Consider the following 22,785-nt stretch of genomic DNA (forward strand, 5'->3'; position numbering starts at 1 on the left):
TGAGAAAGTATATAGAATTGCCACTTTACTCATTCAGGGTACATTTGTGTGCATGTACAAGATGACTGATGTGTTTACTGCATTTATTATCGTCATGTGTATCGAGGACACACTTTCTTGACACCCTACCACCCTCAGGCTATAGATCGCCCTGAGGGTGATACAGTGGGGTGCCGTTCTGGATTTGTTATGACAAGCATGCTCAACAGTTCATGGATGAGGCTTAAACTTGTAAAAGAAAGAGAGGGGTCAAAAAATAATGTGGTCAAATGAGAGATGTACAAGATGTGGCATAGATTTGCTATCAGTTCTTTATCAACATCTAGTGGCAGTACTCTCAAACTACAGCTAGATTTGAAAATGCATGTTCTCCAATGTTCTTTTAAATAAAAGGCTCTACATTGGGACTTCACTTTTCACACATTTCACAAATTACACCACCTGTTTGATAACTGATACAGTGTTCCAGAGATAAGTCCAAAGCTGCACAATGTTACAATGTACAAGTATGTTTCCCCTGACAAAAATTAATAAATATTATGCTGACAAGAAACCACACCTCCATCAAGACTGTCTTAAGTGAGGTGCTGCCATACGACTCGTCCAAGAAGTACAGTACAGTAGTGATTGCATTTATATAGCTTATAAGGTTGGGATAAGTTAGAGGTTATGGAATAGAGTCACCTTGGTTAGATGGTGTATGTAAAATGTCATTAGCATAAAGATTAGCTCATAAATCATAACCAAAAACATAGATACGGGTTATGTTGTGATTGCCCCTGATTAAGAAATATTCTGTATTCCTCCTTCTTGCAGAACAAATGGAATAAAGCGTTCTATGTGTTCTACAAACATCTACATTACCCACAATGCAACTACACCATCAACAGTTTGATTGGGAATTCAGGTCTGTTTTGCTAGTAGCAGCTAATGTAGCCTTAAGCTGCTAGCCTCAAGCAGAGATGAGGAGCAGGCTACAGAGGTCTGGTAATCCACTTCTTTCTTACTCTTCACTACCAGATTTATTTTCATTGTCAAATTTATAGTCTTCAGCCCCAACTGACGCTGACTCAAGTGACATCACTTGCGGCAATTTATCAGGTGTCACACAGCTCCAGAAAGGCGACTCTCCTCACACATGCAGTAGTACATAGTCCTGTATACAGACTAAAATTGATGGAGTTCCCCTTCAATGTATGAAATGAATACCACCCATTTCATCCTATCAGCATTCAGTGATATTGCTCCTGTCAGATGCTTGATTGAAACAGCTCTTAATATTTTTAGGGCTGAAAAAATAAAAGATTGTTTTCACTGAATCTGCTGATTATTTTCTTAATTAATGATTTTTTCATTTTGTATCTCAAAGTCAAGTTTTGTCTGACCAAGATATTCAATTTATTATCATGTATAATAATAATAATAATAATAATAATAATACACTTTATTTATATAGCAAAATTCATGCATAAAATGCAACACAAATTGCTTAACATAAAATCAGATAATCATAGCATTTACGATAAAACAAGGTAAATAATAAACAAGATAAAATTAAATTAAAATGACAGGATAAAACAAGATAAAACAACTGTGGTGTAAAAACACTTCAGGAGAAAGCAATGGTAAAAAGATGTGTCTTAAGATTTCATTTGAAAGCGTCAACAGATTTAGGGCTCCTTAAATCTGGGTGATTTTCTTTGTTATGACAAAGAAAAGCATTAAATTGTCACATTTGAGAAGCTAAAACCAGTAAAGTTTGGGCAAGTTTGCTTTAAAAATGACTAAAATGATTATTCAATAATCAAAATAGTTGTAGATTAATTTTCTGTCAGTCAACTAACAGATTAATCTAATAATCGTTGCAGCTCTTGAGATTATATAGAAAATGTCTCTACTTGATTTGCATGAATTACAAAAGGGATCAGACTGAGAGGGAGGAAACTATTCATCTGCGGACACTCTGGCTTCAATTCCAGGTAGTGGTTGCTCTGGCTTGATTGTGCAGTCCAGTAAATGCAGTTGTTGATGTTCCACTACACCAATAAATGATATTAGGGCTCCTGTTATGGCATCAAGCGACTAACATTCATCAGGTAAAAACATGTTACACATATGCACTAAGTCATGAGTACTTTATACACGGCTGACCTTTGGTGAAAAAAAACAAACAAACTCTGAATCCTGTTGCATGTTCTATTGAAATGTGTATATTTACATTAGAGATCTATTGTCCACATACAGTATGTCTCTATTCCTGGACAGGTCTGTTCTGAGAAACAAAAACTGGTTTAATACAAATAAAGAAAAAATTCTCCATGTTATTTGGGGGTTTTGTTGACAGCGCTATACAACACAGCTGGATCCTCCGCAGTTTCCTGACTTCTGTTTCTGTGAGGGGGGAAAAACAAATGAGAACGCTCTAAAGATATGTTATTAAATGAAAAAACTAATACAGCAGTTATTATAAAACTCAACTCAAATTCTTTATCAAATATGCAAAATATGTAAATATAGACTAAAATTTTAAACTCTTGTGATACAACACTTAAATGATCATATATTGAGAGGGAGAAAACATATTTAAAAAGACAGCTGCAATATCATAGGCTGACAATGAAGGTGTGTCAACATGCTATTGGATAGATGTGACCAGCTGATGTGAACAGTTGATGTCTTAATGTATTCCCAGGGGAATAATAATAATAATAATAATAATAATAATAATAATAATAATAATAATAATAATAATAATAATAATAATAATAATAATAAAGTTTATTTAGTATAGCACCTTTCACAGAACTGAAATTCACAAAGTGCTTCACAGCAACAAGAGTTGAAAATAAGATCATAGAAACATACATAGTGTAAAAACATGAGCCACAAGTTAGAATTAAAATACATACATATATATATAATGGAAAGGAAATTATAAGTGAGCATGCGTGAGGGATGGGAATGACTGATTGTTTGAGAAATAATACTACAGACCTGAGCATGCAAAAGATAGTCTTCCTGGCTGAACTTTTGCCAAGTTTCATTTGTCTCTAACAGATATGGACTATTATACTGAAAAGACTTCATACTCAGTAAACTGCCACACATTCTGCTTCCCTGAGTGACCCCAAAATGTTTAAATAGACCCAAAAAGGTGATAAACATCTCACATGACAATTAAGGTCTTCTTCAATACAAACTGTGTCTGTGCATCTTCATTTTAGCAACATCCCAAATCATAATAAACTATTAAAATGTGACAAATTTCATCCTAAAATAGAGGGAAAGTGAGAAATAAGTCAGAACAAAAGAACAGATTTAAATTTTATTTGTCTTCAAAGCTGGAAAATAAATTCATAAAATGATAAATAAAAATAAAAACAATTTATTTAAAGCTGAAACTTTCTGCACGCTGTCGCCCTCTGCAGCAGTGAGAGGGAACTGAAATCATGTTTCCAACTACAGAGTTGTTGTGGAAGCTGTCTGTTTATTGTGAATCAGCCACTGCAATATCTGGATAATGTGACATTCAACAAAGAACTGAGATCATGTTTGATGTGTGTAAATATACAGTATACTGCACAAGAAGATAATCAGGATTCCTCAAAAGTGATTAATTACATTATTTATACATTTAAAATAATAGTTTGCAAAACAGCTCTAATCCTGAATATCTGTAATATAACGAACTCTACAGAGAAAAAAATAAGCTTGCATTAGTTCAGACAGAACATTCAGTAAATTATAAATCATTTGAGTCACAAACACCACCTGACATTCAACTGATCTAAACAATCAATCATGTTTGACACGTCGACATGATTCAGTTCAAGCTGCCATCAGCACATTCTTCTCAAAGCTTCTGCTACATGCTGTTACTGACTGTCTGTGCTGCTCACTTCTACCTGCTGCTGCTGCTGAAAACTGAACATGAAAACGTCCACATCATCCTCTACAGCCTCTCTCTCCACTGTCATATTTCACTGTTGTACTACTTTCTGCTTCCATCAGGTGAGTCCAGCCTCTGGTTCAACTGCATCACAACAAAATCACATGAAATTTAGGTGAAGTACTTCTCATAACTGTTACTATGAATCTGATGTCGGTCTGTTCTTTTTTTTTCTTCCTTTCATGATGCTCCAGCCTGACTGGACTTTACTCCACGTCTTCCTGCTCCTCTGTGTCTTCTGTCTGTGCTGCAGCAACGACCTGCAAGTCTGAGACTTCATACACAGGAGAAGAGTCCAACTGATGGGGAGAGATAACAAAATGAGGATTAATGGAACTCATTCATAAAACTTGCAATTAATTAGATTTTATTAATGATGTGTTAAATTGTGTTTAAAACTGAATTATTTGCTATTGTGTTCAGGTGAAAATACATTATGATTTTCTATTCTGCAAGTTGTATTTTAAATATAAATTCACTTCACAGCTTGATGCTGATAATATGAATGTGTTTGAGTGCATTTATGAGTCAAGTGATCATAACTGTATTTTAGGGTAAGTTCTGTCAGGTAAGGTCTCTCTCTCACCTCTATAGTCTCTACAGGTTCATTCAGTTCAGTGGTGGAGCTCAGAGTTTTCTTCTTCCTGGATTGAATTCAACAATATCAAGAAATATTTAACTAAATGAAATTCATGACTTAAAAACTATGAAAATGTTTTAGTAAGAAAACAAAAGAAGGTATTTCATTTCTATTGTCTTACCTTGACCACAGTCTCAAGAGAAGCAGAGGAATCAGCATCAGGACCACCAGAATCACCCTGATGATATTCATTATAAATACTGATTTCCCTAAAAATTGAGAGCAACAGAAAGGCTCATCAATAAATGTAGTATATGTGTGTGTGTGTGTGTGTGTGTGTGTGTGTGTGTGTGTGTGTGTGTGTGTGTGTGTGTGTGTGTGTGTCTGAAGTTCAATGAGCATAACTTACCTGCCACAACAGTCAGATATAAGGTGGAGTTATGACGTCCTCTTCTGTTCTGGGCTTCACAGTAATAATTCCCACTGTGTTCAGGTCTGACATCAGTGATGGTGAAGATCTGTCCTGATGCTTTTGGTGAGTCTTCATTCTCCTTGTACCAGGTATAATTAGCTGCTGGGTTAGCATCACTGCTACAGGTCAGATTCACTGAACTGCCCTCCACTATCTCACCAGAGGGACTCACTGACACAGAGGGAAGCTTTGGAGCATCTGGAGGAGATGTATCAAAATGAATGAACTAGAAAATGAGGAAGGGTTGCATTAGTACAACATGTTGTATTGGAGCTGCTCAGTGAACTACAGCAGCAGACTGAATGTGAAGCAGGCAGAGCTGAAGAAAGCAGACATGATCAGACAAATCTTTCCTAATATTTTTTTAACAAGGTTGACAAGACCAACAGCTGTATGTTTCTTTTTAAATAAGCTGTTTGACTCACATTTCACATCAATAAAGATGTATTCAGATGTCCTCTTCCCCAGCTGGTTCTCAGCTATACAGTAATACTCTACAGAGTCAGCGGACTGGATGGAGCTGAAGACAAGCTGTGGTTCTTCACTGAGAGGTTGAAGGTCTGGATTTACATTCTTCTTGTACCAGGTGTATTTATCTGCTGGGTTAGCATCACTGCTACAGGTCAGAGTCACTGAACTGTCCAACATAATGTCCCCAGAGGGACTCACAGACACTGAAGGAATCTTACGTGCATCTGAAGGAGAAAATATTGACATGTTTTAATCTTATGATCCAATCATATTCATGCAGCTGTACAGTGCTGACATCATAACCTGACACTTATCACTGTTACTCTGCTGATTATGCTCATGCTCGTGGAATAAACTCACACACTGAAGGAGAGGAGGACGTCTCATGTCCTTTCAAAGCACAGGAATAGCTGTCGGCAGGATAAAAAAAGCCCAAATAAAAAGGAGATGTTTGTTCTGTTATTATCCGTCCATTCTTGTATCAGATGTAGGAAGGACGATCATCTAGATGACAACTGCTGTGACACTTCAGCTCTGCCCGAACACAGGTATGAACTTTGCAGGCTGTTGATCTGATCACCTGCACCTGGAGATCTGGATATGTGAAGAAATAGAAATATCATTTATCTTTATACATGCACAAAATATAAACACAAACATTCACAGTACTATTTCCAAGATATTAACCATTTGAAGTTACATTAAGTCTTCCAATGAAAATGTTACCTGTGACAGTCAAAGTGACTCCAGGTGAACCAGTAAATCTCCCTCCTGGTTGGTTTGTTATGAACATGAACTTGTACTCAGCTGAGTCGCTCTCTCTCAGGTCTGTGATTGTCAGAGTGCAGTCATTCTTATCACAGTGATACTGAACACGACCTGAATACTCTGAGTCTGTTCTCAGATCCACAGGTTCTTTATTACTCAATTTAGTAAACCAGAATGTTCTCTCAACTTCATTATCATGGTCATTTACTCTGGATGGGTATCTGTAGGTGCAGTTTATGTCCACTGTTGATCCTTTTAAGGCCCAGATCTGAGTAGAAGCGTAAGTCACTCCCCAGTCATTCTGACCCTGTACCACTGTAACACAGAGCACATCAGAAACCACAATCAGATTCATAACATCAATTGATAATGAGTCAATCAGCTACTAAGACAAGCTGTGTATCATAGTGCTCAAAATATAAATCACATGTTCAAAATATAAATATATAAATATAAATCTGCTGTCACCTGTCACAGAAGTTTCTTATCATGCATCAAGCTAAACATAACTGAGCTGAAGTATTGCGCTTTATCAGGTATTTATCATATTGTATAATTTTATGTTGGGACATCACAATATTTGTTACTAAATTTTTGATTTGGTCCATTAATTCTGGAGGTTTTTATTGTTGTACTCTTTGTCTAAGAACTCAAAGAAAAATGGAAGAACATATTTAATTTTCAGAGGGACAAAATTTTGAGAATCTGTTCCTTTAAATCCCTGAAAGAAAGAATGAATAATAGTTTATAGTTGTGTTGATGATTGTAAATGTGAAGCAGGCAGAGCTAAGAGAGCCTGATCAGCAAAATATTTCACTGGTTAATGAAGCCTGAAAAAAGTTGTCATCACCTACGTGATGCTTTTTTAACATAAACTGTTTCACTCACATTTCACATTTATCATTGTGTTTTTAGATGTCCTCCTTCCCAGCCCGTTCTCAGCTGTACAGTAATAATATCCAGAGTCAAAGTACTTGATTGACCTGAAGACAAGCTGTCGATTTTCAATAAATCCAGGATTTTGATATGTTCCCTTGTACCAGGTGTATTTAGCTTCTGGATTAGCATCACTGTTACAGGTCAAAGTCACTGAACTGCCCTCCTTAATTTCACCAGAGGGACTCACTGACACAGAGGAGGTTTTTGGGGCATCTGCAGCAGAAAACAACATGTTTAACATTTCATCCCCACTTGAGGTTAAGTTTTCACAGTGGAACATATTGAAATGGTTTATATTTCATCAAACACATTACAAACTACATGTCCTGCTTCCTTGTGTATGAGTTTAAAATCTTCAAGTGACAGTAAACACACTGAAGGAGGGAGAGCAGTAATCCTCATCTACTTTAAGAACTTTCCTTCATAACTGCTGGTGTGTGTGTGTGTGTGTGTGTATGTGTGCATTTGTGTGTGTGTGTGTGTGTGTGTGTGTGTGTGTGTGTGTGTGTGTGTGTGTGTGTGTGTGTGTACGTGTTGTGTGAAATGTGTTGTTAAGACTGGAGTGATGGCTCTAATTGACTATTGATGGCAGAGGTGGGTCAATATAATTATTGAACATAAGAAAAATTAGAGCGAAATTTGTAATTTTCACAGAGGGACTGAAGACACAATGAATATAGTTGTCAAAACCTTGAAACAAGAGATTTTGTCTAATAGGCAGGATGAAATATTTCTAAACTGTTCAGATTACATCTTTCTCTGCAGTAGAAGTCCTGTAGAGCTCAATGAGAAAAACATGGTACTGTTGGGACTACATGTGGACCACAGTTTACCACATGTTTCAAGACTCCAAGAAACCTGAGCCCTGGGGGTTCGCACCCAAAGTGTGAAGCTCCACCCATGGATCCAGGTTATCAAAACTAGAGATTCCCCTCTTATCTCTCTCTTTTCTCCACGAGCTGCAGCAGGAGCAGCTCCTTGCTCTTTTTCACACCTCCAGCAGCTGCTGGAGCAGCTCTCTGCTCTCTTGTGTGGCCTGCTCACAGCAGACACACACTTTCTTCTTTACGGCAGAAGACGCGAGAGCCTGCCTAAGACTCAGAAACTAAGTTTCCTTGTGCCAGCAGCTAACACACAAGTCTGCTGACCAGTTTAACAAGTACAGGAGCCGCGGAATGGAGTTAGCTTGCCGCTAACTCTACACCAAGGAGTGACCTGGGCCCTCTGCACGACTGGAGTGCTGTCTGCCCAGCAACGCCTGCATCTTTCAGCTTCAGAGCCAAAGCCTTCTCAGCCTGACTCACCCATGGATTCACCAGCTACAAAGCAGGACACCACAAAGCATCTCTTCCTTCATGGACTGGTAACAACTGGGCATAGCCTAGCAACACAGTGAAGCATAGTACGGCTAAGCAAGAATGTTTAACTCAAACAATGTACTGTACGTGTATTGATTTGGTTAAGGTTATACATTGAACTGTTGTTGTGATGTCCTTGTTGCTTATAGTCAGGCTACTGCATAGCCACACCGCTAGGTTAACGATAGCATGCTTAACACATGTTACATCCAGTAACTAGGCCTTGCATGCAACTAACCTCATCTTAACCTGGCACCTTTAGTATACACCAATTGGCCTTGAATAGAGAACCACACAGTTAAGAGGTTAAAACCTAGTTTGGCAAACTTTGGTTCAGGCAGCACATGTGGTTCAAGACACCACATGGTCTGGCCTTTTATCCCTGTAGTTCCCTTTATCAGCCAACGTGTCGACATGCCATGTGCTCAGTCACCAGGTGACTGCAGCCATCTTGCTATTGTCTTCCCTACACACACACACACACACACACACACACACACACACACACACACACTCACACACTCACACACTCACACACTCACACACACACACACACACTCACACACTCACACACTCACACACTCACACACTCACACACACACACACACACACACACACACACTCACACATTCACACTTGTATATAGGTACACTTAGCTAGATTAGTATTGTGTGTTGCTTTTACCCTTTTGTTAAATAAATGCTTTTGGATATACCTGTTGTCTGTTTTAATGTTGCACAAGAATGAGTTTTGCCAACCTCTGCTCTGTAAAGAACTCCAAATCCTTCAACCTTTACTAGCTATTGATATGGTGATTTTGTTTATAGTTATTAAATTAATTATTAATCAAAGTCCCAAATTCATAGATTAGTACACTTTGAGACTGAATTGGCTATCTTTTTCCCTGAGTCCAGGGTGGTGCCCCGTTATTAATTCTTATTAATAATTTTATTGATTTTAATAATTAACAATTATCTTTGATAATCATTAATTATTGCTGATAGCCAAACTTGTAGCCACGGCCCAACAGTACCAATAACAAGAGCTGCATTGGGGTCGTTCATATTAGAAATACATGAAGTCATTGTACAGAACTTTAGATAAAAGGCTCCACAAGATGCTGTTATGTTAGTGAAAGACTGTGAAGAAAACTCACAAACTGAAAGAGAGGGGAAATCCTCATGTCCTTCAACAGCACAGGAAAAGCTGTTTGCTGGATAGAAGTAGACTGAATAAGAAGAAGATGTTTCTCTCCTGATTTCCTGTCCATCCTTGTACCAGATGTAGGAAGCATGGTCAGGTAGACGACAACTGCTGTGACACTTCAGCTCTGCCCAGGTATAAGACTGATAGTCTGTTGATCTGATCACCTGCACCTGGAGATCTGAATATGTGAAGAAAGAACAGAAATGTAATTCATGTTCAGACACACACAAACATTCACAGTACTATTTCCAAGATATTAACCATTTAAAATGCAGTTAAATCTGCCAATGAAAATGTTACCTGTGACAGTCAAAGTGACTCCAGGTGAACCAGTAAATCTCCCTCCTTGTTGGTTTGTTGTGAACATGAACTTGTACTCAGCTGAGTCGCTCTCTCTCAGGTCTGTGATTCTCAGAGTGCAGTCGTTCTTATCACAGTGATACTGAACACGACCTGAATACTCTGAGTCTGTTCTCAGATCCACAGGTTCATTATTACTCAATTTAGTAAACCAGAATGTTCTCTCAACTTCATTATCATGGTCATTTACTCTTGATGGGTATCTGTAGGTGCAGTTTATGTCCACTGTTGATCCTTTTAAGGCACAGATGTGAGTAGAAGTGTAAGTTACTCCCCAGTCATTCTGACCCTGTACCACTGTAACACAGAGCACATCAGAAACCACAATCAGATTTATAACAAGTTAAGAATCAGTGAATAAGATGAAGTGGATCATGGCACCAATATGATTTTATTTGCAGTTGTTGTCATTCAAAGCTCCTCATCATGCATCAATCTAACTAGAACTGAACTGGAATACAGTATTTTATCAGTTGTTTATCATATTTTATCATTTGTTACTGCTGAGTGTTTCAGTTTTAGTCCAAGTTTCTACTGTTGTTATCCTTGTTCATTGTAGTTTTAAAAAAGCTAAACGCCTGAAATGTGTCTCTTATATGTTATCAAACAAGTCCTTCAAATAGAAAATGAGTAAAAACCTATTTAACTAACTTTTTTGGAGTAGAGCAGCAGATCAGTGGTACATCAATGTTGTTTTCACCTCATTAAAACTTGACAGACTTGTTCTGTATCATTCTTTTTCTCCATGTTTATTTACTTTTTAGGCACTTTATAATTTATAATTCTAGTATATGACTTTCATAACATAATTACTGAATCATGCCTGGGTGAAAACACTCATCGAATAGTCCAAAGATGTTTTTTCTTAGAATTAGATATCATGAATTTACAGTACAAAGATGCTGTTTACAGTTAATCTCTCTGTGCACTGAGACAGAACATCGTACAGTCTGAATGTGCAGTGAAGGAACAAGAATGTATTGAAGCTGTGAACATTAATGCAGTTTTACTGAACAGGAAAAGAAGAAGAAAATGAATCATTAGAGAATCTGTGCTTATCTTGGTTAATTTCCTCTCTGTTAGTTCTTTGGTCAAGTTGCTGCTCAATTAAGTGTGAAAACCACAAAGAAATGCAGAACATGACGTGAGGGAAACTTTTGAAAGCGGCTAAAATAAAATGTGTGACAGTAAGTTTTAACATGAAGGGGCAACTGTTATAACTGTAACAGCTAAAACAGTTGTCCAGCTCTACAGTACAGAGTGCAGAAATTACCAAAAAGATTTTAAACATCATTACAAAATAAAATTCTCTGTGCATTGCTGTACCATCATAGAACTATGTATATATGAATATGCATGTATAAAAATATATGATTCTTACAATCCATGGAGGGAGGGTGGACAAACCTTATTAGCCAGGCCCCACCCCCACCACCCATGACACAGACACAGCTGAACATCTTAATATAATATTATTAAAGTGTGAAGAAGTGAATGTTTGGTGTTGTAGAGTTTAAAAGTTATTCATCATACTGCATCACACATACATCAAACCTAGAAAAGTGCTGATCTGGGATATTTTATATTTACTTTCTTAAAATCATTTAATGCTGCTCTGAATAAGTGAGCTAAATGTCCTACAATGTAAATGTAGATATACAGTACCTGACACAGAGAGAAGGAAGACAACAAATCCACTCGCTGCTGCTGTTAAACTCATAGCTGCTCCTCTCATCTGTCTGTGAGGCTTCAGAGTCAATAAAATACATCAAATAATGTACAAAACATGTAATAATCATATCAGTAAACTATTCAACTTACAACAGAGAAGGAAGTTGTCTGTTAAGATGCTCGTCCTCTGTGATCTGTGAGCAGAAGTCAGATATCAGGATGTTAAATGACTTGATTTCGTTCCTCTTTCTTATTATTATGAATATTCATGAGGAGACATAAGACAGTAAACACATAAGTTAAAAACAAGTTTTACTGTTAATATAATCTATGTTAGAGAGAATAAGAGACCAGTGTTTGGGCCTGTTAGTAATTTAAAGAGAAAAGAGAAATAATGAGACATTTTTATTATCTTTTTCACATTTCGTTATCTAAAGAACAAACATGACACGTGACGGATGTGTGACAGTTGGTTTGATGCATCTCCTCACACTTGTAGTGCATGTTAAGACATTGAATACACCACCATGAGTTCAAAGAGATGTACTGCAAATTTACTTAGTTTTCACTTTTTTATGAGTGAGTTGCATCTTAATTTGTTTACTCTTGACATTAAATTCATTAAACATTACAGTTAGAGGTTCAGTTTCAGAAATGTTGATTGTTCACATTGGTGACCTTGTTGTACAGTTGTTGAACAAACGCTCACAGTCGAGGTGTCTAAGTATGTTAATGATTCAGTCAGTGATCTACAGTTGTCACTAACAAATATGGACTGTTATACTGAAAATGCTTCATACAAAACCATCTTCAGACATGTGGTGCAACTATCATGATTTGTCATTTCTCACTGTTTTGTTTGTGTGAGAGAGAAATACACAGAAAAAGAGAAGTGTCTAGTGGTATTTCTTATTAACTTTGTGGTATTATGTTAATTACTCTTTCATAACAAAGTCAAGATGTTGTGATATGTAGCACAACAAGCTAGTAAAACTCTGTAAATGCAAACACATTGCAGTCTCTCCAGAGACTGTAAATGTTATTGCTGTCATTAGTCATTGGAGCCGTTTCTAAACAAACTACAGTAATCATTGCTATTGGGGGAAAGAAAACATGTCACCCAGTGCAACAGTGTGGCTCACTGAAATATAGAAAATCACCACCCTTATCCTTCAATGCAGACAGGAGGAAGACCTCAGTGATGAAGCCTGACTCTGCAACACTGAAGCTTCACCACTAGAGGACAGTGAAACATCAGAGATACTGAATCACAACCCTGAAACAACATTTAACCATCCATCACTGATTGTTTAGACACATTTAAATTTACTTTTAGTCTTTGCTCTTAATCTGTTTACTCTTCAAATTAAATTCAGCAGCAGCAAGATAAATCCCCCCATGGAGTCTAGAGACTGGTGGTGGTGGTTGATGACTTCTGTTGAGACTGATAAGGCTGGTGAGGTTGATGAAGTGATGCAATGATGAATCTGCAAAGACTGAGCAGTGATGGGAAGTGGTGGGGAGCGCAAAATGGCACCATAGAAGCACTAAGGCAGAGAGGGAGAAAACATATTTAAAAAGACAGCCGCAGTATGATACGCTGACAATGAAGGAGTGTCAACATGCTATTGGTTAGATGTGACCAGCTGATGTGAACAGCTGACGTCTTAATGAATGCCCAGGGGAATGGCAAGGAAATTATAAGTGAGCGTGCGTGAGGGATGGGAATGACTGATTGTTTGAGAAATAATACTACAGACCTGAGCATGCAAAAGATAGTCTTCCTGGCTGAACTTTTGCTAAGTTTCATTTGTCACTAACAGATATGGACTATTATACTGAAAAGGCTTCATACTCAGTAAACTGCCACACATTCTGCTTCCCTGAGTGACCCCAAAGACATTAAATAGAACCAAAAGGTGATAAACATCTCACATGACAATTAAGGTCTTCTTCAATACAAACTGTGTCTGTGCATCTTCATTTTAGCAACATCCCAAATCATAATAAACTATTAAAATGTGACAAGTTTCATCCTAAAATAGAGGGAAAGTGAGAAATAAGTCAGAACAAAAGAACAGATTTAAATTTTATTTGTCTTCATAGATGGAAAATAAATTCATAAAATGAAAAATAAACATAAAAACAATTTATTTAAAGCTGAAACTTTCTGCACGCTGTCGCCCTCTGCAGCAGTGAGAGGGAACTGAAATCATGTATCAACTACAGAGTTGTTGTGGAAGCTGTCTGTTTATTGTGAATCAGCCACTGCAATATCTGGATAATGTGACATTCAACAAAGTGTGATAGAACTGAGATCATGTTTGATGTGTGTAAATATACAGTATACTGCACAAGAACATAATCAGGATTCCTCAAAAGTGATTGATTACAGTATTTATACATTTAAAATAATAGTTTGCAAAACAGCTCTAATCCTTAATATCTGTAATATAACGAACTCTACAGAGAAAAAATTAAGCTCACATTAGTTCAGACAGAACATTCAGTAAATTATAAGTCATTTGAGTCACACACACCACCTGACATTCAACTGATCTAAACAATCAATCATGTTTGACACGTCGACATGATTCAGTTCAAGCTGCCATCAGCACATTCTTCTCAAAGCTTCTGCTACATGCTGTTACTGACTGTCTGTGCTGCTCACTTCTACCTGCTGCTGCTGCTGAAAACTGAACATGAAAACATCCACATCATCCTCTACAGCCTCTCTCTCCACTGTCATATTTCACTGTTGTACTACTTTCTGCTTCCATCAGGTGAGTCCAGCCTCTGGTTCAACTGCATCACAACAAAATCACATGAAATTTAGGTGAAGTACTTCTCATAACTGTTACTATGAATCTGATGTTGGTCTTTTTTTTTTTTTCTTCCTTTCATGATGCTCCAGCCTGACTGGACTTTACTCCACGTCTTCCTGCTCCTCTGTGTCTTCTGTCTGTGCTGCAGTGACGACCTGCAAGTCTGAGACGTTCTCATACACAAGAGAAGAGTCCAACTGATGGGGAGAGATAACAAAATGAGAATTAATGGAACTCATTCATAAAACTTGCAATTAATTAGATTTTATTAATGATGTATTAAATTGTGTTTAAAACTGAATTATTTGCTATTGCGTTCATTATGATTTTCCATTCTGCAAGTTGTAATTTAAATATAAATTCACTTCACAGCTTGATGCTGATAATATGAATGTGTTTGAGTGCATTTATGAGTCAAGTGATCATAACTGTATTTTAGGGTAAGTTCTGTCAATAAGGTCTCTCTCTCACCTCTATAGTCTCTACAGGTTCTTTCAGTTCAGTGGTGGAGCTCAGAGTTTTCTTCTTCCTGGATTGAATTCAACAAAATCAAGAAATATTTAACTAAATGAAATTCATGACTTAAAAACTATGAAAATGTTTTAATAAGAAAATAAAAGAAGGTATTTAATTTTTATTATTTTACCTCGTCCACAGACTCAAGAGAAACAGAGGAATCAGCATCAGGACCACCAGAATCACCCTGATAATATTCATTATAATTACTGATTTCCCTAAAAATTGAGAGCAACAGAAAGGCTGATCAATAAATGTAGTATGTATGTGTGTGTGTGTGTGTGTGTGTGTGTGTGTGTGTGTGTGTGAAGTTCAATGAGCATAACTTACCTGATCCAACAGTCAGATATAAGGTGGAGTTATGACGTCCTCTTCTGTTCTGGGCTTCACAGTAATAATTCCCACTGTGTTCAGGTCTGACATCAGTGATGGTGAAGATCTGTCCTGATGCTTTTGGTGATTCTTCATTCTCCTTGTACCAGGTATAATTAGCTGCTGGGTTAGCATCACTGCTACAGGTCAGAGTCACTGAACTGCCCTCCAATATCTCACCAGAGGGACTCACTGACACAGAGGGAAGCTTTGGAGCATCTGGAGGAGATGTATCAAAATGAATGAACTATAAAATGAGGAAGGGTTGCATTAGTACAACATGTTGTATTGGAGCTGCTCAGTGAACTACAGCAGCAGACTGAATGTGAAGCAGGCAGAGCTGAAGAAAGCAGACATGATCAGAAAAATCTTTCCTAATATTTTTTTAACAAGGCTGACAAGACCAACAGCTGTATGTTTATTTTTAAATGAACTGTTTGACTCACATTTCACATCAATAAAGATGTATTCAGATGTCCTCTTCCCCAGCTGGTTCTCAGCTGTACAGTAATACTCTCCAGAGTCAGAGGACTGGATGGAGCTGAAGACAAGCTGTGGTTCTTCACTGAGAGGTTGAAGGTCTGGATTTACATTCTTCTTGTACCAGGTGTATTTAGCTGCTCTGTTAGCATCACTGCTACAGGTCAGAGTCACTGAACTGTCCAACATAATGTCCCCAGAGGGACTCACAGACACCAGAGGAATCTTACGTGCATCTGAAGGAAAAAATATTGACATGTTTTAATCTTATGATCCAATCATATTCATGCAGCTGTACAGTGCAGACAACATAACCTGACATTTATCACTGTTACTCTGCTGATTATGCTCATGCTCGTGGAATAAACTCACACACTGATGGAGAGGAGAACGTCTCATGTCCTTTCAAAGCACAGGAATAGCTGTCTGCAGGATAAAAAAAGCCCAAATAAAAAGGAGATGTTTGTTCTGTTATTATCCGTCCATTCTTGTACCAGATGTAGGAGGGACGATCATCTAGATGACAACTGCTGTGACACTTCAGCTCTGCCCGAACACAGGTATGAACTTTGCAGGCTGTTGATCTGATCACCTGCACCTGGATATCTGGATATGTGAAGAAATAGAAATATCATTTATCTTTATACATGCACAAAATATCAACACAAACATTCACAGTACTATTTCCAAGATATTAACCATTTAAAATGCAGTTAAATCTTCCAATGAAAAGGTTACCTGTGACAGTCAAAGTGACTCCAGGTGAACCAGTAAATCTCCCTCCTGGTTGGTTTGTTATGAACATGAACTTGTATTCAGCTGAGTCGCTCTCTCTCAGGTCTGTGATTCTCAGAGTGCAGTCGTTCTTATCACAGTGATACTGAACACGACCTGAATACTCTGAGTCTGTTCTCAGATCCAAATACACATCATTACTCTCCTTTGTAAACCAGAATGTTTTCTCAACTGTATTATCATGGTCATTTATTCTGGATGGGTATCTGTAGGTGCAGTTTATGTCCACTGTTGATCCTTTCAAGGCACAGATGTGAGTAGAAGTGTAAGTCACTCCCCAGTCATTCTGACCCTGTACCACTGTAACACAGAGCACATCAGAAACCACAATCAGACTCATAACATCAGTTGATAATGAGTCAATCAGCTTCTAAGACAAGATGTTTATCATAGTGCTAACATGTTTTTGGGGGCAAGATAATCTGGACCAGCTTCAAAATATGATTGTCTGCTGTCACCTGTCACAGAAGTTTCTTATCATGCATCAAGCTAAATATAACTGAGCTGAAGTATTGCGCTTTATCAGGTATTTATCATATTGTATAATTTTATGTTGGGACATCAGAATATTTGTTACTAAATTTTTGATTTGGTCCATTAATTCTGGAGGTTTTTATTGTTGTACTCTTTGTCTAAGAACTCAAAGAAAAATGGAAGAACATATTCAATTTTCAGAGGGATAAAATTTTGAGAGTCTGTTCCTTTAAATCCATGAAAGAAAGAATGAATAATAGTTTATATTTGTGTTGATGATTGTAAATGTGAAGCAGGCAGAGCTAAGAAAGTCTGATCAGCAAAATATTTCACTGGTTAATGAAGCCTGAAAAAAGTTGTCATCACCTACGTGATGCTTTTTTAACATAGACTGTGTTTCACTCACATTTCACATTTATCACAGTGTTTTCAGATGTCTTCCTGCCCAGCCCGTTCTCAGCTGTACAGTGATAATATCCAGAGTCAGAGGACTTGATGGAGCTGAAGACAAGCTGTCGGCCTCCTGAGATCACTTCAAGACGTGCAGATATAACCTTGTACCAGGTGTATTTAGCTGCTGGATTAGCATCACTGTTACAGGTCAAAGTCACTGAACTGCCCTCCTTAATTTCACCAGAGGGACTCACTGACACAGAGGAGGTTTTTGGTGCATCTGTCGCAGAAAAAAAAACATGTTTAACATTTCATCCCCAGTTGAGGTTAAGTTTTCACAGTGGAACATATTGAAATGGTTTATATTTCATCAAACACATTACAAACTACATTTCCTGCTTCCTTGTGTATGAGTTTAAAATCTTCAAGTGACAGTAAACACACTGAAGGAGAAAAGGAGAGCAGTAATCCTCATCTACTTTAAGAACTTTCCTTCATAACTGCTGGTGTGTGTGTGTGTGTGTGTGTGTGTGTGTGTGTGTGTGTGTGTGTACGTGTTGTGTGAAATGTGTTGTTAAGACTGGAGTGATGGCTCTAATTGACTATTGATGGAAGAGGTGGGTCAATATAATTATTGAACATAAGAAAAATTAGAGCGAAATTTGTAATTTTCACAGAGGGACTGAAGACACAATGAATCTAGTTGTCAAAGCCTTGAAACAAGAGATTTTGTCTAATAGGCTGGATGAAATGTTAAAATAAAAAACTGTGTCTTTCTCTGCAGTAACACAGAGCAGATTGTATTGTTGTTGGGATACTGACAGCAGTAGAGCTCAGTGAGAAAAACATGGATCCAATAAGAAGTGAGGCAGTGGGGACCTTCATATTAGAAATACATGAATTCATTGTACGGAACTTTAGATAAAAGGCTCCACAAGATGCTGTTATGTTAGTGAAAGACTGTGAAGAAAACTCACAAACTGGAAGAGAGGGGAAATCCTCATGTCCTTTAACAGCACAGGAAAAGCTGTCTGCTGGATAGAAGTTGACAGGATAAGTAGAGGATGTTTGTGTCCTAATTTCCTGTCCATTGTTGAACCAGATGTAGGAAGGACGATCATCTAGATGACAACTGCTGTGACACTTCAGCTCTGCCCGAACACAGGTATGAACTTTGCAGGCTGTTGATCTGATCACATGCACCTGGAGATCTGAATATGTGAAGAAAGAACAGAAATGTAATTCATGTTCAGACACACACGAACATTCACAGTACTATTTCCAAGATATTAACCATTTAACATGCAGTTAAATCTGCCAATGAAAATGTTACCTGTGACAGTCAAAGTGACTCCAGGTGAACCAGTAAATCTCCCTCCTGGTTGGTTTGTTATGAACATGAACTTGTACTCAGCTGAGTCGCTCTCTCTCAGGTCTGTGATTCTCAGAGTGCAGTCGTTCTTATCACAGTGATACTGAACACGACCTGAATACTCTGAGTCTGTTCTCAGATCCAAATACACATCATTACTCTCCTTTGTAAACCAGAATGTTTTCTCAACTGTATTATCATGATCATTTATTCTGGATGGGTATCTGTAGGTGCAGTTTATGTCCACTGTTGATCCTTTCAAGGCACAGATGTGAGTAGAAGTGTAAGTCACTCCCCAGTCATTCTGACCCTGTACCACTGTAACACAGAGCACATCAGAAACCACAATCAGATTCATAACAAGTTAAGAATCAGTGAATAAGACAAAGTTGATCATGGCATCAATATTATTTTATTTGCAGTTGTTGTCATTCAAAGCTCCTCATCGTGCATCAATCTAACTAGAATTGAACTGGAATACAGTATTTTATCATTTGTTACTGCTGAGTGTTTCAGCTATAGTCCAAGTTTCTACTGTTGTTATCCTTGTTCATTGTAGTTTTAAAAAAGGTAAACGCCTGAAATGTGTCTCTTATATGTTATCAAACAAATCCTTCAAATAGAAAATGAGTAAAAACATATTTAACTAACTTTTTTGGAGTAGAGCAGCAGATCAGTGGTACATCAATGTTGTTTTCACCTCATTCAAACTTGACAGACTTGTTCTGTATCATTCTTTCTCTCCATGTTTATTTACTTTTTAAGCACTTTATAATTCTAGTATATGACTTTCATAACATAATTACTGAATCATGCCTGGGTTAAAAACACGCATCAAAGTCCAAATACAAAGTTTTTTTCTTAGAATTACATATAATGAATTTACATTACAAAGTTGCTGTTTACAGTTAATCTCTCTGTGCACTGAGACAGAACATCGTACAGTCTGAAGGTTCAGTGAAGGAACAAGAATGTATTGAAGCTGTGAACATTAATGCAGTTTTACTGAACAGGAAAAGCAGAAGTAAATGAATCATTAGAGAGTCTTTGCTTATCTTGGTTAGTTTCCTCTCTGTTAGTTCTTTGGTCAAGTTGCTGCTCAATTAAGTGTGAAAACCACAAAGAAATGCAGAACATGACGTGAGGGAAACTTTTGAAAGCGGCTAAAATAAAATGTGTGACAAGTTTTAACAGGGAGGAGCAACTGTTATAACTGTAACAGCTAAAACAGTTGTCCAGCTCTACAGTACAGAGTGCAGAAATTACCAAACTGATTTTAAACATCATTACAAAATAAAATTCTCTGTGCATTGCTGTACCATCATAGAACTATGTTTATATGAATATGCATGTATAAAAATATATGATTCTTACAATCCGTGGAGGGAGGTTGGACAAAACTTACTAGCCAGGCCCCACCCCCACCACCCATGACACAGACACAGCTGAACATCTTAATATAATATTATTAAAGTGTTCAGCAGTGAATATTGATGTTACTATTTTTTTTGTCTTCATTCAACAGCTATATTTTACACAGAAATAAACAGAAGTGAATGTTTGGTGTTGTAGAGTTTAAAAGTTATTCATCATACTGCATCACACATACATCAAACCTAGAAAAGTGCTGATCTGGGAAATTTTATATTTACTTTCTTAAAATGACTTCATGCTGCTCTGAATAAATGTGCTAAATGTCTTACAATGTAAATGTAGATATACAGTACCTGACACAGAGAGAAGGAAGACAACAAATCCACTCGCTGCTGCTGTTAAACTCATAGCTGCTCCTCTCATCTCTCTGTGAGGCTTCACAGACAATAAAATACATCAAATAATGTACAAAACATGTTATAATCATATCAGTAAACTATTCTACTTACAACAGAGAGGGACGTTGTCTGTTAAGGTGCTCGTCCTCTGTGATCTGTGAGCAGAAGTCAGATATCAGGACAGTAAATGACTTGATTTCCTTCCTCTTTCTTATTATTATGAATATTCATGAGGAGCCACATGACAGTAAACACATAAGTTAAAAACAAGTTTTACCGTTTTTACTGACTTAATATAATCTATGTTAGAGAGAATAAGTACTAAGCCTGTTAGTAATTTAAAGAGAGAAGAAAGAAGAATAATGAGACATTTTTATTATCTTCCTCTTTTTAAGTGTGCGCACATTTCATTATCTAAAAAACAAACATGACACGTGACGGATGTGTGACAGTTGGTTTGATGCATCTCCTCACACTTGTAGTGCATGTTAAGACATTGAATACACCACCATGAGTTCAAAGAGATGTACTGCAAATTAACTTTTAGTAGTTTTCACTTTTTATGATTGAGTTGCATCTTAATTTGTTTACTCTTGACATTAAATTCATTAAACATTTCAGTTAGAGGTTCAGTTTCAGAAATGTTGATTGTTCACATTGGTGACCTTGTTGTACAGTTGTTGAACAAACGCTCACAGTCGAGGTGTCTAAGTATGAAAATGATTCAGTCAGTGATCTACAGTTGTCACTAACAAATATGGACTGTTATACTGAAAATGCTTCATACAAAACCATCTTCAGGCATGTGATGCAACTATCATGATTTGTCATTTCTCACTGTTTTGTTTGTGTGAGAGAGAAATACACAGAAAAAGAGAAGTGTCTAGTGGTATTTCTTATTAACTTTGTGGTATTATGTTAATTACTCTTTCATAACAAAGTCAAGATGTTGTGATATGTAGCACAACAAGCTAGTAAAGCTCTGTAAATGCAAACACATTGCAGTCTCTCCAGAGACTGTAAATGTTATTGCTGTCATTAGTCATTGGATCAGTTTCTAAACAAACTACAGTAATCGTTGCTATTGGGGGAAAGAAAACATGTCACCCAGTGCAACAGTGTGGCTCAATGAAGTATAGAAAATCATCACCCTTATCCTTCAATGCAGACAGGAGGAAGACCTCAGTGATGAAGCCTGACTCTGCAACACTGAAGCTTCACCACTAGAGGACAGTGAAACATCAGAGATACTGAATCACAACCCTGAAACAACATTTAACCATCCATCACTGATTGTTTAGACACATTTAAATTTACTTTTAGTCTTTGCTCTCAATCTGTTTACTCTTCACATTAAATTCAGCAGCAGCAAGATAAATCCCCCCATGGAGTCTAGAGACTTGTGGTGGTGGTTGATGACTTCTGTTGAGACTGATAAGGCTGGTGAGGTTGATGAAGTGATGCAATGATGAATCTGCAAAGACTGAGCAGTGATGGGAAGTGGTGGGGAGTGCAAAATGGCACCATAGAAGAACTAAGGCAGAGAGGGAGAAAACATATTTAAAAAGACAGAAGCAGTATGATAGGCTGACAATGAAGGTGTGTCAACATGCTATTGGTTAGATGTGACCAGCTGATGTGAACAGCTGACGTCTTAATGAATGCCCAGGGGAATGATGGCAAGGAAATTATAAGTGAGCATGCGTGAGGGATGGGAATGACTGATTGTTTGAGAAATAATACTACAGACCTGAGCATGCAAAAGATAGTCTTCCTGGCTGAACTTTTACTAAGTTTCATTTGTCACTAACAGATATGGACTATTATACTGAAAAGGCTTCATACTCAGTAAACTGCCACACATTCTGCTTCCCTGAGTGACCTTTAAGAAATTAAATAGGCCCAAAAGGTGATAAACATCTCACATGACAATTAAGGTCTTCTTCAATACAAACTGTGTCTGTGCATCTTCATTTTAGCAACATCCCAAATTATCATAAACTATTAAAACA

At 37.3% G+C, this 22,785-nt stretch overlaps 1 protein-coding gene across 1 annotated transcript; it reads right to left on the minus strand.

Annotated features, from left to right (window-relative positions):
• Positions 1-5,953: 5,953 nt before the first annotated feature.
• Positions 5,954-17,825, minus strand: LOC122976473. Its single transcript, XM_044344978.1, has 5 exons — positions 17,798-17,825; positions 16,706-17,056; positions 9,694-9,921; positions 6,352-6,555; positions 5,954-6,066 (listed from the first exon to the last, which is right to left on the minus strand). Exons 1-5 carry the CDS (start codon positions 17,823-17,825, stop codon positions 5,954-5,956), a joined length of 924 nt encoding a protein of 307 aa, XP_044200913.1.
• Positions 17,826-22,785: the final 4,960 nt, after the last annotated feature.

This window comes from Thunnus albacares, chromosome 3 (genome assembly GCF_914725855.1).
Source record: "Thunnus albacares chromosome 3, fThuAlb1.1, whole genome shotgun sequence".
Lineage (NCBI taxonomy): Eukaryota > Metazoa > Chordata > Actinopteri > Scombriformes > Scombridae > Thunnus > Thunnus albacares.